Raw genomic sequence first — 17,707 nt, forward strand, 5'->3', positions numbered from 1 at the left:
CGAGCTCCCTTTGGAGAGAGATACCCACTTTGATACAGCACCCCCCACGTAAGGATTGCCCGCAGGGATGCGTAACTGTGCCAGAAGTGATTTCTCATAAGTGAAGAGACTTAAGTAGTAGCTGGGAAAGACAGAGAATCCAAGACTCAAGAGGAAAAGACGGAAAATGTGCAGAGTCCTAGCGCTGGGATGAATCCCGTTCACAGCCTGAATAACTATTAAATTTCACAGTCTCAATAGATGTTAAAAACATTTGGAAAATTTCAGCGATCATTTATGATAAACCTCTTACTAAAACAGGAGCAAACAGTTTCCTGATGTGATAAATCTCTCACCATAAACCAGCATCACACTTTACGATGGAACAGCAGAAAGCACACCCACTGAAGTCAGACACAAAAGGATGCACATTATCTTCACTTTCACTGAACATTTCTCCAGAAGTGTTAACCAAAGCAAATACTATGGAACTATATATTTTAGGAAAAAAGATGGTAAGAAAATGATAGTTTCTGGCAGATGATAAAATTTGTACACCTGGAGAATCCAAAAGAAAAACTGAAAATCCACCCCCTTCTATGCTGTATTGCCTCTGATGATTTTTAATTCACTTTATCTTTTTTTAAGATTTATTTATTTATTTTAGAGAGAGCACGAGCAGGGGGAGGGACAGAGGAAGAAGGAGAGAATCTCAAGCAGACTCCCCACTGAGCACAGAGCTCAACACAGGGCTTGATCCCACAACCCTGAGATCACGACCTGAGCCAAAATCAAGAGTCGGATGTTTAACTGACTGAGCTACAGGCGCCCCAGGGCACATAGTTCTTTAAAGTGAGTTAAAATTGGGGTGCCTGGGTGGCTCAGTCAGTTAAGCATCCGACTCTTGCTTTTGGCTCAGATCGTGATCTCAAGGTCGTGGGATCGAGCCCTGCGTCGGGCTCCATGCTCAGTGGGGAGTCTGCTCTTTCTCTCTTCCTCTGTCACTCCCCCTGCTCGTGCGTGCATTCTCTCTTTGTCTCTCAAATAAAATAAATAAAATCTTAAAAAAAAAAAAAAGAGAGCCATGTGCCTTCAGTTGCCTAAGCAGGGATTGAGGTCCTATTCAAGACTCAACTAGAAATCAATATTGTTAGAACTCCAAAGAAGTTAGGACTCATTCTACTACATCTTGATTAAACTGTTCATGGTTATAAGAATCTGAAAATCCTTGGTTTTCAGGAAAAATAGATCTCTGAAGCTAGGCACAATGGATAAAGCGTAAGGCCTCAGTCCTATCCCCACCCTTAAGCCCCTGTTGCCCCCTGGAGGCAACAACCATTTCCTTTGTCTTGTTATCCTTCAAGCGGTGGTCTGAACTTAGATGAGTGTGTAGCCACATGCGCAAGAGATAACTTCTTGAGTTTCTTTTTCCAGGCAAAAGAAAATGGATGGGACCGAAGATTTCAAAATCCAGAAGATGGATGTGGATCCAAGTCCTACAAGCCAGGAGACAGACACAGAAGAAGACAATGGCAATCTGAATGAACTAGCATTAGCGGTGGTGAAGAGTGCTGTCAGTGCTGCGGTTAAGACTGTGGCAGGTAGGGCGCCTGGGTGGCTCAGTTGGTTGAGCGACTGCCTTCGGCTCAGGTCATGATCCTGGAGTCCCTGGATCGAGTCCCGCATCGGGCTCCCTGCTCAGCGGGGGGTCTGCTTCTCCCTCTGACCCTCCTCCCTCTCATGCTCTCTCTCATTCTCTCTCTCTCAAATAAATAAATAAATCTTTAAAAAAAAAGAAAACTATATTCTAAAAAAAAAAAAAAAGACTGTGGCAGGTAGTAATCCTGCTTGCAGGTGTGAAGGACTAGCCCATTAAACAACGCCACACTACCAGGCAACTAACAAATTCTCACCTTTTTTTTTTTTTTTTTTTGCAGAAGAAGAAAAGCCCATCAAAAATATCAAATGGGTCACACACGGTGAATTCACAGCAGAAAGGGGCCGTAAGCAAATTGAGGAGTTCATTCTGGTAAGTTAGTTGACCACTCCAGATTGGTGTACAAGGGCGAGGAACAATGAAAAGTTTAAAACCCGGAAACCCTGGGTGATTTCAAAGGTGACTAAGTAAACATTGTCCCCACCTGGGTTCCACATTCACCATGGTATGGTTCGACGGTGAAAGGCACAATCGTATTTCCTGGTTTGTATCATCCTAACCTTACATCTCCCTCGGAAAATCTGATACTCCCAGTTAAGCCATTTTCCCATGCTGGTGCTCTAAGTGGGGGCCTAGTGGCCAAAGGAGGGAGCTACTGTTCCAAAACGGGAATTCTCCATCACCAACTTTAGAAATCTCATATGAACAGAGGGGATGCCAATGGATCTTTCTGATTTGGTTTTGGAACATAATGTCCACACATTATGATGTGCAGGCCTGTGAATTCCTCTCCCTTTTCTGCCTGTGCCTGGCTCTGACCCATTTGTGTGGCTTATCCTGGCAGCTTTGGAGAGAAGGCCCTGGGTTGCTTTGCATAACTGGCGAGGTGGATTAAGAAATGGCCTGAAATCCCCACTCACTGTATTTCCTCAGAAGAGAGATGAGTTGAAAAAAAGGGGGGGGGGGCGCCTGGGTGGCTCAGTCGGTTGAGCGTCTTCCTTCGGCTCAGGTCATGATCCTGGAGTCCTGGGATGGAGCCCTGCGTCGGGCTCCCTGCTTGGTGGGGAGCCTGCTTCTCCCTCTCCCTCTGCTGCTCCCCCTGCTTGTACTCTCTCTCTCTTTCTCAAATAAAGAAAATCTTTAAAAAAAAAAAAAAAAAAAGAAGAGAGATGAGTTGAAACAGGTGGAGGCAAACTCCCCACCCCTCGGAGAAGCTTCCTGCTGTCTGTTTCTCTGGCCAGCCCATCACAGTCTACAGCCCCAAGGGCAGTTTCCTAGGCCCTAGGAAGGCCCCATCGGGTGGCAGTGAGGTGGCTCCACACCCTCTCATACCCCAGCAGGCACATTTCAATGACAAGGGGTCTCTAGAGCACAATGATGATGAATGGCTCAAAGTACTACTTACTCTTGGACCTTCTTGCTCTGGAGAACGTCTCCCTTTGGAGTTGGGCAAAAGCCTCTGCCTACTGCACCCAGGGTCTGTGAATCAGACTGGAATGGGACACAGAACAAGCAGAAAAATTTCCCCCAACAATGCCACCAGTTATTCTGAATAAAAGGCAAAAGTCAGTCCTGACAAGGGGCTGCAGAGCTTGAAGTGATCTGAGTCCCCTCCTCCCTCCCAACTTATCGCTCAGGGTCATCACCTTCTACCTTCTCCCCTTTCACCGTCCTTGCCGCAGCCACACCTGTCTCCTTCCCGTTCAACTGCCAGGCATGCTCCTGCCTCAGGGCCTTGGCACATGCAGGGCTGTCTGCCTGGAACCCTCTCCCCTGCAATCTGTTCCGATCTGTTCTCATGGGTCGGGCCTTACCTCTCTTGAGTTCTTTGTTAACATGCCGCCTGTTCACTCACTCTGAGAATGACCTGAAGACTAGTAGAAGAGCTCTTCCACAGCTAAAGATATAAAGAAAAAGCCATATTAAGCAGGGGAGCCGGGAGGAGACAAAGTTGGGAACTAAACCCCTGCATGGCGACCCACACATGGGAGCGCAATCACAGGCACGCAGGCACTCCCTGAGAAGCGGGAGGTTCAAGCCCCACCTCTGGGCACCACCCACCTTGGAGACTGCGCCAGGAAGATGAAACCCACCCCCCAACATGTGGCCTTGAAAATCTGCAGCATTTCATCCCAGGAGCTTGGAAAATCAGGGGAGGGCCAGAGTGTTACAGGGAACCAAGACTCTGCTCTTAAAGAGCCCACACCCTATCACACTCTCTCGGAGCCCAAGCCCAGAGGTAGTAGTTTGAAAGGTGCCTGGACTATATGTGATGGGGATTGATCAGCTACTTTTAGGGTTTTGTGCCAAAGGGGCAGGGATCTGTAGGAACTTTCTCTGGGAACAAAGGTCCTGGTGGATACCAGTTCTGATATTCTCCATCCACCTTGCTAGGACTACTGACCCTGCCCTGGCAGGTGGCCCGCTAAAGCAGCTCCTGGCCCTGCCAGGCAGCCTCATTTGGGACCTGCATCTCCCCAAAGCAATTACCACCCTGCCACAGCTTGTGGGCAGCCTTGGCCAAGACCAGTGTCCCTCCAAAGCAACTCAAGTCCCACCTACCAGCACTCCCACAATAGTCATGAGGAGGCATTGCAGCTGGGGGGAGGGGGGCAAGGGCCAGCCCCACTCACCAGCACCCCCCACAGCAGTCACAGCTGAGCCACACCCCTGGAGTGCCTGGTTCTGGTGATGAGGGGTGATTATACTACTGGGCCCCCCGAACACCTTCTACATAAGGCCACCACTTTCAAGACCAGGAGACGGAGCTGATGTACCTAATACATAGAAACAAACACATAGAGTCAGACCAGATGAGGAGACGGAGGAATAAGAACAAGACAAAACCACAGAAAAAGAACTAAAAATGTGGATAAGCAATTTATCTGATAAAGAGTTCAAAGTAATGGTCATAAAGGTGCTCACAAGAGGACAAGAGTTGGGAGAAGAATGGATGAACTCAGTGAGAACTTCAACAAAGAGACAGAAAATATTTTTACTTTTATTTTTTGAGAGAGAGCTCAAGTGGGGGTAGGGCAGAGGGGGAGGGAAAGAGAATCCCAAGCAGGCTCCCTGCTTAGTGCGGAGCCCCATGCGCGGCTCAGTCTCATGACCCTGAGATCATGACCTGAGCAGAAATCAAGAGTCAGACGCTTAACCAACTGAGCCACCCAGGCGCCCAAGAAAAAGGAATTCTTAAGAAATGAGTAGGATAAGGTACCACTGGAACAACATCAAGCATACCAACATTTGCATTATAGGGGTCCCAGAAAGAAAAGATAGAGAAAGGGGTAGAAAACCTATCTGAAGACATAATAGCTAAAAACTTCCCTAACCTGGGGAAAAAAACAGACACCTGGGTCCAGGGAGCACAGAGAGCCCCAAATAAGAGGAACCCAAGGAGGTCCATGCCAAGACACATAATAACGAAAATGCCAAAAATTAAAGATAAAGAGAGAATCTTAAAAGCGGCAAGAGAATACAAATAGTTACGTATACGAGAACCCCCATAAGGCGATCAGCTGATTTTTCAGCAGAGTTTGCAGGCCAAAAGGAAGTAGCACGACACACTCTGAGTACTGAAAAGAAAAACCTACAACCAAGAATACTCTGTCCAGCAAGGTTATCAATCAGAACTGAAGGAGAGATAGAGTTCTCAAAAAAAAGTTAAAGGAGTTCATCACCACTAAACCAGCATTACAAAAAATGTTAAAGGGACTTGTTTAAGTAGAAAAGGCCATAATTAGAAGACAATTACGAAAGAAAAAATTTCACTGGTAAAAGCAAACATATAGTAAAGGCAATAGATCAATCACTTATAAAGCTAGTATGAAGGTTAAAAGGCAAAAGTAGTAAAATCAATTATAGCTATAACAATTACTTACGAGATACACAAAATAAAAAGATGTAAAATATGATGTCAACTACATAAAATAGGAGGGAATGAAAATGTAGCACTTTTACAATGTGTTCCAAATTAAGTGACCATCAGCTTAAAATACACTGCGATATATACATACTGCATTACAGATGAACCTCCTGGTAACCACAATCCCAAAACCTATAATGGATACACAAAAGACACAGGAATCCAAACATAACATTAAAGAAAGTCATCAAATCACAAGGGAAGAAAGAACAGAGAAGAACTACAAAAACAACCAGAAAACAACTAAACTAATCATAAGTACATGCCTAGCAGTAATTACTTTAAATGTAAATAGACTACATGCTCCAATCATAAGACACAGGCTGACTGAATGGATAAAAAACCAAAACCCATCTCTATGCTGTCTACAAGAGACTCACATCAATCCTCGAGACACATACAGACTGAAAGTGAAGGGATGGGAAAAGATATTCCAAGCAAATGAGAGAAAAAAAAGGAAAACCTGGGTAGCAATACTCATACCAGACAAAATAGACTTAAAAAAAAAAAACAACAAACACCTGTAACCAGAGACAAAGGGCATTATATAATGATAAAGGGGTCAACCCAACAAGAAGATATAAGACTTGTATATTTACATCTATGCACCCAACATAGGAGCACCTAAATATATAAATCAGATATTGACAAATATAAAGGGAGAAAGTGACAGTGATACAATAATAGTAGGGAACTTTAACACCCCACTTACTATCAATAGATCATCCAGACAGAAAACCAATAAGGAAAGTGACTTTGAATGACACATTAGACCAGATGGACTTAACATATATCCAGAACGTTCCATCCCAAAACAGCAGAATACACATTCTTTTCAAGTACACATGGAACATTCTCCAGGACAGATCACATGTTAGGCTAGAAAACAATTCTCAATAAACTTAAGAAGACTGAAATCGTATCAAGCATCTTTTCTTAGCACAATGGTATGAAAATAGAAACCAATTACAAGAAGAAAACTGGAAAAAAACTATAAACACCTGGAGGCTAAACATGATACTAAGCAATCAATGGCTGAACAAAGAAGTCAAAAAGGAAATAAAAAAATACCTTGAGACAAATGAAAATGGAAACACAGTACAAAACCTATGCGATGCTGCAAAAGAAGTTTTAGAGGGAAGTGTTTTTTTTTTAAGATTTATTTATTTAGGGGCGCCTGGGTGGCTCAATCAATTAAGCGTCTGCCTTCGGCTCAGGTCATGATCCCAGAGTCCCAGGATGGAGCCCGGCATCGGGCTCCCTGCTCACCTGGGAGTCAGCTTCCCCCTCTCCCTCTGTCCCTCCCCGCCACTCGTGTGCGCTCTCTCTCTCTCAAATAAATAAATAAAATCGTAAAAAAAAAAGAGATTTATTTATTTGAGGGGGGAGGGGCAGAGGGAGGAGAAAGAAACTTCAGCAGACTCCACGCTAAGGGAAGTTTATAGCATACAGGCCCAACTCAAGAAATCTGAAAATCTCAAATAAACAATTTAATCTTATGCCTAAAGGAAGTAGAAAAAGAACAAAGCCCAAAATTAGTAGAAGGAAGGAAATAATAAGTATCAGGAGAAGATAAACGAAATAGAAACTTAAAACATTAGAAAAGATCAATGAAGCTAAGAGCTGGTTCCTTGAAAAGATAAAATTGAAAAACCTTTAGCAAGACTCATGAAGAAAAAAAAGAGAGAGGACTCAAATGAAGAAAATCAGGAATGAAAGAAGTTATAACTGACACCACAGAAATACAAATGATTATAAGAGACTAGGCTAGTCTGAAAAATTATTTGTTGTAAACAAATTAAACAACCTAGAAGAAATAGATAAATTCCTAGAAACAATCTTCCAAGACTGGAATCAAGAAGGAATGGAAAATCTGAACAGACAAAATGCTAATAATGAAATTGAATCAGTACTCAAAAAAACTCCCAACAAAGGAAGTCCGGGACCAGATGGCTTCACAAGTGAATTTCACTAAACATTTATTTTTTTTAAAGATTTTATTTATTTATTTGAGAGAGAGAGAGCATAAGAGAGAGAGAGCATGAGGGGGGAGGCAGAGGGAGAGGGAGAAGCAGACTCCCCGTGGAGCAGGGAGCCTGATGCGGGGCTCAATCCCAGAACCCTGGGACCATGACCTGAGCTAAAGGCAGATAAACTTAACTGACTGAGCCACCCGGTGCCCATCACCAAACATTTAAAAAGGAGTTGATACTTATCTTTCTCCAACTATTCCAGAAAATTAAAGAGGAAAGGATGCTTCCCAATCACTCAATGAGACCAACATTACCCTGATACCAAAACCAGACAGACACTACACAAAAAGAAAATTCCAGGTCAATATCCCTGAAGAACACAGATGCAAACATCCTCAATGATATATTAACAAACCGAATTCAACAATACATTAAAAGTATCCTATATCACGATCAAGTGGGATTTATTCCAGGCATGCAAGGATGATTTAATATACACAAATTACTCAATGTGATACACCATGTTAACAAAATAAAGGATAAAAATAATATGATCATCTCAATAAATGCAGAAAAAGCATCTGACACAACTCAACATTCAAATACGATAAAAACTCTCAACAAAGTGGGCATAGAGGAAACATACCTCAACATAAGAGAGGCCAGATATGACAAACCCAGAGCTAAGATCATGCTCAAGAGTGAAAGGCTGAAAGCTTTCTCTCTAAGATCAGGAACAAGACTAGAATGCTCACTCTTGCCACTTTTATTCAACATATAGTACAAGGCCTAGCTGTAGCAATGAAACAAGAAAAAGAAATAAAAGGCATCCAAATTGGTAAAGAAGAAGTAAAACTGTCACTATTTGCAGATGTCATGATATTATATATAGAAAACCCTAAAGACTCCACCAAAAAACTATTAGAACTAATAAATGAATTCAATGAAGTTGCAGGATACAAAATTAACATACGGAAATCTGTTGTTGCGTTTCTATACACTATTAACTATCAGAAAGAGAAACTGAAAAAACAATCCCGTATACAATTGCATCAAAAAGAATAAAATACCTAGGAATAAATTTAACCAAGAAGTTGAAAGACGTGTATCCTGAAAACTATAAGACAGTGACGAAAGAAACTGAAGACGACAAATAAATGGAAAGATACATCATGTTCATGGAATGGAAGAATTAATATTGTTGAAATGCCCATACTACCCAAAGCAATCTATAGAATTCAATACAATCCCAATAAAAATACCAATGGCAATTTTACATTTTAGAACAAATAATCCCAAAATTTATATGGAATGATGTAAGACCTCAATTAATCAATGCAATCTTAAGAAAGAAGAGTAAAGCAGGAAGTATCATGCTCCCAGATTTCAAACTATACTACAAAGCTATAGTAATCAAAACAGTATGGTACTGGCACAAACACAGACCTACACATCAAAGGAACAGAACAGAGTCCAGAAATAAACCCACACTTATATGGTCAATTAATCTATGCCAAAGGAGGCAAGAGTATACAATGGGGAAAAGACAGTCTCTTCAAGAAGAGGTGTTAAGGAAACTGGACAGCTACATGCAAAATAATGAAATTGGAGGAGTGCCTGGGTGGCTCAGTTAGTTGAATGTCCAACTCTTGGTTTCAGCTCAGGTCATGATCTCGGGGTAGTGAGATCGAGCCCTACATTAGGCTCTGCGCTTAGAGTGCAGTCTGCTTGAGATTCTCTCCCTCTACCCCTTCCCCCACTCGCACGCTCTCTCTCTCAAATAAACACTTAAAAAAAAATGAAAACAGACCACTTTCTAACCACACACACAAAAATAAACTCAAAATGGATTAAAGACCTAAATGTAAGACCTGAAACCATAAAACTCCTAAAAGAAAGCAGAGGAAGTAACACCTGGAAATCAGCCTTAGCAATATTTTTCTCAGGCAAGGAAAACAAAAACCAAAATAAACAATTACAACTACATCAAACTAAAAAAACCTTTGCACAGCAAAGGAAACCATCAATAAAATGAAAAAGTAACCTACTAAATGTGAGAAGATATTTTGCTAATGATATGTCTGATAAACGGTTAATATCCAAAATATATAAAGAACTCATACAACTCAACACCCCCCACAAAAAAAAATTCATTTACGGGCAGATGGCCTGAATAGAAAATTTTTCCAAAGAAGACATACAGATGGACAAGAAACACATGAAAAGATGCTCAATGTCATTAATCATCAGGGAAATGCAAATCACAACCACAATGAGATATCACCTCACACCAGTCAGAATGGCTAATATCAAAAAGACAAGAAATAACAATTGTTGGTGAAGATGTGAAGAAAAGGAAAGCCTCATGCACTGTTGGGTGGGAATGTAAATTCGTGCAGCCATTATGGAAAAGAGTATAGAGGTTCCTCAAAAAATTTTAAATAGAAATACTATATGATCCAGCAATTCCACTTCTGCGTATTTTTCCGAAAACAAAAACACTAACTTGAAAAGATATATGCACCCCATGTTCATTGCAGCATTATTTGCTATAAGCCAAGATTGGAAGCAACTTAAGCATCCATCAATAGATGAATGGATAGCAAAGATGTGATATATATAAAATAGAATATTATTCAGCCATAAAAAAGAATGAAATCTTGCCATTTGTGACAACATGGATGGACCCAGAGGGTATTATGCTAAGAAGTGAAGTTAAAGAAAGACAAATAACATATGATTTCACTTACATGTGGAATCTAAAAAACCAAACAAATGAACTAACAAATCAAAACAGAAACAGACTCAAATACAGAGAACAATCTGGTGTTACCAGAGGGGAGAGGGGTATGATTTGGGTGGAACAAGTGAAGGGGATTAAGAGGTATGAGCTTCCAGTTATAAAATGAACTAGTCACAGGGCGCTCAGCTGGCTCAGTTGGTGGAGTGTGTGACTCTTGATCTCGGGGCTGTGAGTTTGAGCCTCACGTTGGGCACAGAGATTACTCAAAATACAATCTTTAAAAATAAATAAAATAAAATAAAATAGTCACACAGATGAAAAGCACAGCAAATAGTATCAATATTGTAATAATTTTGTATGGTGACGGACCTATTGTGATCATTTCATAATGTGCATATTGAATCACTATGTTGTATACCTGAAACTAATATACTACTCTATGTCAACTGCAGCTCAATTAAAAAAAAAATTCTACCTGCTCACTGAGGCCTTTCCTCGCCACCTCATCTAAAATTGCAACCCATTCTCCTCCTCTGATTTACTTTTTCCCTTAGTATTCAGTTCTACCTAAGATACTAGATTTTATTTACTTACCCTTTGCCTTTCTTCCAAATAGTCAATGATCAAATAGTCAATGAGGGCAGAGGCTTTTATTCAATTCTCTGTCCCCCGCCCCTAGAAAGCTCAGGTACACGGAGATGCTCTAAAATATGTGTTGATTACACGGACAGATTTATTCTCGCCATACCATTATTTTTCACAGATGAACTGTGTAGCACTGTTATGAAGATAAGATGATTAGAAAGTAGAAAGTAACTGAAACGTTAAAAGCTCTATAAAGCTACTGACATAAAATCACCTTGTTCCCAGCCCTGCTAATGCAGTGAGCCCTAGAAGTGAAGTCTGCCATCTAAGTGTCAGACATTTCTGATGGAGAGCTTTCTTGATCAAGCTTACTGCAGATTTCCCAGAGTCCACTCTACACCAGGGGATGCCAAATTAGTAGTTACCACTTACTGAGCATTACTATGTGTCAAGTACCGCTGAGCACTTCACATGCATGATCTCACCTAACCCCCACAATGAACCTGCATGTAGGTACATCAATGTACCGATTTTACAGATGAGAAACCGAGGTTCAGAGAGGTTGGACTATTTGTCCAAAGTCTTTCTTTTTTTTTTTTTTTAAAGACTGTATTTATTTATTTATTTATTTTAGGAAGAGAAAGCGTGCATGAGTGGGGAGAGGGGCAAAAGGAGAGAGAGAGGCAGAGAATCTCAAGCAGACTCTGCCCTGAGTGTGGAGCCCATTGTGGGGCTCTATCCCATGACCCTGAGATCATGACCTGAGCTGAAACTGAGTCAGACACTTAACTGACTGAGCCACCTAGGCACCCCTGTCCTAAGTCTTTCTGATTAAGCAGCAAAATGAAGTTTTGATCACAGGTCTGATATACTTTGGCCACCATAATAGGAAAGGTTCTTTTTTTTCCTTTAAAGATTTTATTTATTTATTTGGGCGAGAGAGAGAGCGAGTGAGCATGAGTGGGGAGGAGAAGCAGACTCCCCACTGAGCAGGGAGCCCGATGCAGGGCTCAGGGCTTGATCCCGGGACTCTGGGATCATGACTGGAACCGAAGGCAGACGCTTAACCAACTGAGCCACCCAGGTGCCCCTGAAAAGTTCTTTTTGATGACAAAAATAATGCAGAGTTTTACTATCAGTGAAAAATGCAAATTCAAAAGATTTTAAGGTATTACAATGTGAATGAGAATGATGAAACCTGATGTCCAAAGGCTCGTGTGTTTTGGAGAGGGAAGAGGTACACTTACACAGGGCCAATGGGCACAATTTGTTTATTCTCTTAAGGAACACAACCTGGCAACATGAATATACAAATAAGTTCTTTCTAAGAGAAAAGTTGGAAAATCCCCAACACCTAACACCCGGTTAAAATTATTTTTTTTTAAAGATTTTATTTATTTATTTGACAGAGAGAGACACAGCGATAGAGGGAACACAAGCAGGGGGAGTGGGAGAGGGAGAAGCAGACTCCCCGCCGAGCAGGGAGCCCGATGCGGGGCTCGATCCTAGGACCCTGGGACCATGACCTGAGCCAAAGGTAGATGCTTAACAACTGAGCCACCCAGGCAGCCCTAAAATTATTTTTATGATAAAATAAGACATTATATAGAAAAAGGAATATCCCCAGTGAGCCAAAGGACACAAAGTAGAAAAGGAAAGCTCTCCTTCCACCCCCACAATACCCGGTTCTACTCCCTCAAGGGTCACTTACCATTGATAACAGTTTTGTGCATATACTTCCAGGTGCCTGTTGATTTTGAGTGTCCAATAATATGTAATTGGCTAAGCCATCCATGGTGGAGTAGCACAATGAGATATTGTTTCCTGGAAGCGAGTATATGAAGCAATGTTATGTAAAAATTACAAAACACAAGGATAACACATACTCACTGGAGCTACGTAGGAGTCGGCTGCCTGAACAGTGATAAAAATGGGGAAACTGGCCTGATGGAGATGGCTGAATTTAATGTGTCTAAGGCTGCCTTAGTTCACAAAAGAAAGAAAAAAAAAAAAACTCTAGGGCACCAAATTGAGAGGAAGAGAATCTTAGAACAGAGACATCTGGTCGGGGGGAGAGAGCACTGAGCGGGCTGCTTGGGAGCCCTGGGTCCCAGTCCCCACTGTTGCGTTGTACTGTCCCTTCCCATGGCTAGGCCCCAATATTCTCATCTGCAAAGGGAGGGACTTCCCTAAATGATGTCTAGGGCCCTTTCCAATGGTACAAAGTCTTTGATTGTCTGACAGATTCAACATGAAGGCTGAAGAAATATATTCATATAGAAAGGTTGGAAAGAAAGCCACGCTCCAATGGGCCGCAAAGGGTTAAGTAGCAGGCTCCTTCATAAAAGGAATGATAATCTGTGTAAAACACAATTCTGATCGCAGGGAATCTAGAGTCTGGTGCTCCTGTCTGGCTGACTGAAACAATCAATTGGGTATAAGTTTGAAATAAAGTAAGCTGGGGCTCCTGGGTGGCTCAGATGGTTAGGCGTCTGCCTTTGGCTTGGGTCGTGATCCCAGGGTCCTGGAATCGAGCCCCGCATCGGGCTCCCAGCTCGGCGGGGAGTCTGTTTCTCCCTCTACCTCTCTCCTCTGCTTGTGCTCTGTCTGTCTCTCTCAAATGAATAAATAAAATCTTTAAAAAAAAAAAAGAAAGAAAGAAAGAAAGTGAGCTGAGGCAAAAGGCCAACCTACTTTTAAAATTTTTTTTAGAGGGCCTGAAATCTTTTAGCCATCTCCCTCCAACTGTTCCTCCTCACATCACTGAAACTGTTAGACTGTCCCACTTCCTTCCTTCTGTGGACCTTAAACTAAATTCAGGATTTTTTTTTTGATGTGGAAGCTTCCTGTGCCCCAATAGCCAACCCAAGGGGGTTCAGTTGAATTGAACTTGTTGAATACCTACAGCGTTCAAGGCACTGGACTGAGAATCGGGGCTGCACTGTGACTTCTGTGGGCCCTAGGCACTAGTGAGATTCATGCTTTGGAGAGAAAAATTTCTCCAAGGGGGTAAAATAGGGATCTCAGGGATCTGGATGATCCCAGTGCCTGACTCATTCCTTTTCTAAACTTAGTTTATGTACCACCGATGGCTGCATTGAAGTGAGGCTGATTTTCAGAAACAGCTTGTGAAATCAGCCTCATTACTTTCATCAGTGACATCTACAGGCCTCCCAAGAGGAGTGAGCAGAACACATGTTCCAATCCCTTTCTAGTTACTCTCCAACTAACCAAACTTGCCTCCCAAGTAAGGGTCTGGCGGGAGGTCAGTGTGTATGCGTGCATGTGGTGTATTTGCGCGCCTACACACCTGACCGTGCGCCTCTGGGTTCCAAAGCCCGCTCTCCAGGGAGGTTGCATTACTCACTCATTTCATGTCGGCTCTACCTTTTCTCTCCTCCACTTGTGGAGACGGATTGGGAGTTGACTCTAGTTTGCATCCCGGTCAAAAATGTCAGAAACGGATGCCCGAAGCTGGGCTGTAACCCCTACCGCCGTGTTGTCGCCTTTACCTAGAGGACTTGAAAAAAAATTCGCTTTTCTGTGTGTTCTTTCTCTTTTATATGAAACAGACTTGGGAGTATCAAAACCGCTGGGTGTACTACACAGAGTTTATAGAGAGGGAAGACTTGGTTCACAGCTACCATTATAACTACTGTGTGCGCTGGAGCATCCCAACTGCTAAGAGACCCATGCCCCAAGTCACCGCCTCTGCCTACTTCACCATCAAGATCGTCAAGAACAAACCTCTAGTAAGCTCTTCCTTTCCTGCCCCGTTCGCTTAGATGAGACTTCGATGAAAATGGAGGCTTCTCCTGTCAAGGTCATTGATGACCCCTTCTTCGTAAGACTTAAGTCCTGTTTCTGTTCTCATCTTGCTTGGGCACTCTACAGCGCTTGCCAGAGCTGCTCACTCCCTGCTTCGTGAAATGTTCCATTTGGCTGCTAGAAGCACACACTATCTGGGTTTTCCTTCCTGCCTCACTGACCATTCCTTCTCAGTCTCTGCTGGCCTCGAACCTGTCCTCTATACTCCTCTCCTTGGTGATCTTATCGTCTCCTGACTTTAAATGCCCCCTCTAGCTTATGCTTCCCAAATCTGCATCTCTAGCCCAGATCTCTGCCACTTGGATGTTTAATAAACATCTCACTTCTTGTATCCAAAACTGAACTTCCAACTTTCCCTTCCCAACCTGACCTGCCCGCAGACCTCCCATCTCCATTCATGGCCCAAATCCTTGGCATCGTCCTTGACTCATATCCCTCACCCAACACATGAGCAATCCTATTGGCCCTATCTTCAAAAATAGGTCCTGAATCCCAACAATTTCTTACCACTCCACTTCTACCACCTTGGTACAAGACACCATCCTCTCTTACCAAGATGATTTCAATAGCCTCCTAACTGGTCGCTCTGCTTCCACCCTTGCCCTCATTGTGTATCTTTTCAAAATAGCAGCCGCCAGCCAGAGTGAGCCTGATAAAATGAACTTACGTCACTCCGCTCTGTTTAAAATGTTCCAACGTGTTTCTCTAACTTCAAAGTGCATGCACATTAATTGCAGATCTTGTTGAAAGGAAGATTCTGATTCAGGTCTGGGGTGGGGCCTGAGATTCTGCATCGCTAAGAAGCTCCCAGGTGGTGCTCCCAGGTGTGTGCCTGCCCACAGAGTACACTTTTGAGTAGTGAGGGCCTGGTAGGCCCTTGCATGACCTGGTCTCTTGCTATCTCTGCTTTCCTCCTCCTCCTCCTCCTCCTCCCTCCCTCCCTCTCCTCCAGCTGTGATCTTGCGACTCTTTAATAATCCAGGTAGAGTCCCACCTCAGGGCCTCTGCACCTGCTGTTCCCTCTGACTGGAACACTCTCCCCTAGGTATGTGCACATCCTGCTCTCACCTCCTACGTCACACTTTTATCCCTTCCTCCATGCTTTTGCTTTTTCTCCCTAACACTTTATTAACCTTCTGATAGTCCATGTAATTTATTATCTTGTTGTCTGTTCCCCCTACCAGAACATAAGCTCCACAAAGGCAGGAATTTTTGTTTTGCTGTAAAATGAGGCCTGGCAAGTAATAGGCACTCAATAAATACTTGAAGGAATGACTGTGTGTGGCCAACCAGGTAGATCAGGAATATGAAGTATGTTGATAGCTGGTGTGAAAGGAATCCAAATAACATCCACAAATCCAGGGTTTGGGTCATCAGAGGAGCAGGTCTGGTCCCAAGCATAGTGCCTGGAATACAGCAGACATACACACGTTATTTTCCCCCTTGCTGCCCATTCTGTCACAGAAGTTACCTGAGGCTTGGTCTGCCTCCAGAGCTTCACAGAGGACTACACGGTGAGCCAACTCTGTCTTATATTTATCCTATCCTACTACAAACTTATGTATTTGAACCTGGAATCATGTAAAAAGGTAAAGTACATGGAGCTCTCATTCCTCCTGGTCATCTATCCTGCCATCAGCTGTCTTGCTAACTGGCAAGGTTGGAGATTGGAAAGTAAGGCTGCTGGAGGTAAGCAAGACCATGACCAGAGACTGTACATTGAGGGCTTAGGAGAAGGGCTCTTACTCTGAATTCCACATATAATTTTGGAAGGGAGCATGGGTGGAGACCCCTGAGACAATATTACAACCTCCACTTTTATGCTGCTTTAAAGTTTTCAAACCGTGTTTATCTATATTATTTCATTCTTATCCTACTCCTAAGAGGTAAATACTGTCCATCGAGTAGAGTGGAACATAAAAAGAAGGTAAATGACTATTCATGAGGAGCACAAGCCTTTCCTGACTTGTTTCCAATTTTGCAGAGATTCTTCAGGTATTTGTTGCCAAAAAGATCTTTTGGGGAACAGAGATTTGAAGTGACAAAGAACTACCACCTATAGACATTCCAATAAGGAGGATGAATTCTAGAAACTTAAGAGTATACATATGGACAAGTGTAGGGATGGAAGGAATTACGAGTTGGTATGATTGGTATAAGCTAACAGTTATCCTTTTCTCTCTTAGGATATGCCCATTGAGGTCTTTTATATCTTTGAGGGCCTTTCGTTAGTTCACAGGTAATGAACATTTGGAGACTTTGTGTGTGTGTGTGTGTGTGTGTGTGTGTGTGTGATCTCTATGCCCAACATGGGGCTAGAACTCATGGCCCTGAGATCAAGAGTCACATGCTCTACTGACCGAGCCAGCGAGATGCCCCTGGAGACTTATTTTTAAAAGGGTGGTGGGCAAAGGTCTTCACACCCCAGGAACCTAGCGGGCCCATAGCCACAGATAACTCATGTAACGGTCACTTTCCTTCTTTGGCCCACCCACCCCATTAGGATGGGCTGAAAGGATTCTGCCATTGTTCTAGAAAAAAATTTTTTAATGTCTCATTTTTCAGTAATTAGAAACTTGAGGATTAACTGCTAAAGGATGGTGGGGGCAAAGTGGGTCATGTCTATTGTTTCTATGGGAAATTTCAGTCATATGGAATTAAGTCCTATATAATAATCTTTTATTTGTACAGTAGCTCTTTTAGAGAATCTTTACATATAAACTCATTAATCCTTTTACTGATTGGGCCTATAGAATAGAGACAACCTTTGCTCCCCACCCTCAGAAGACTTCTTACTTACTAGGAATGTAACAGAATAAACAGGGAATCCCTGGCTCAGTGTTTTATGTTAAAAAGTTTTCGTATGTTTGTTTTTCTTCCTCTGCAGACCAGGAATGACTCGCTTTCAAGAAAAATGGCTGAGGGATATTATTGAGGCCAAAAATACTTTAATGGAGTCAATTTCCTTCTAATTCAATTGTGTCTAATTCTTACAGAATGTTTTAGGATGGGAC

General features: G+C 42.6%; 1 protein-coding gene across 1 annotated transcript; it reads left to right on the forward strand.

Moving 5' to 3' along the window:
* The first annotated feature begins 353 nt into the window (after positions 1–353).
* AKAP14 (A-kinase anchoring protein 14) lies at positions 354–17,698 on the forward strand. Its single transcript, XM_064573615.1, has 5 exons — positions 354–1,580; positions 1,917–2,008; positions 14,438–14,617; positions 16,880–16,932; positions 17,581–17,698. The coding sequence occupies exons 1-5, from the start codon at positions 1,424–1,426 to the stop codon at positions 17,663–17,665; spliced, it is 567 nt and encodes a 188-aa protein (XP_064429685.1). The 5' UTR covers positions 354–1,423; the 3' UTR covers positions 17,666–17,698.
* The last annotated feature ends 9 nt before the right edge of the window (positions 17,699–17,707 follow it).

The sequence above is a fragment of the Mirounga angustirostris genome, unplaced genomic scaffold (assembly GCF_029215605.1).
Source record: "Mirounga angustirostris isolate CCGP_5_RB_7025 unplaced genomic scaffold, mMirAng1.0.hap1 SCAF_11, whole genome shotgun sequence".
NCBI lineage: Eukaryota > Metazoa > Chordata > Mammalia > Carnivora > Phocidae > Mirounga > Mirounga angustirostris.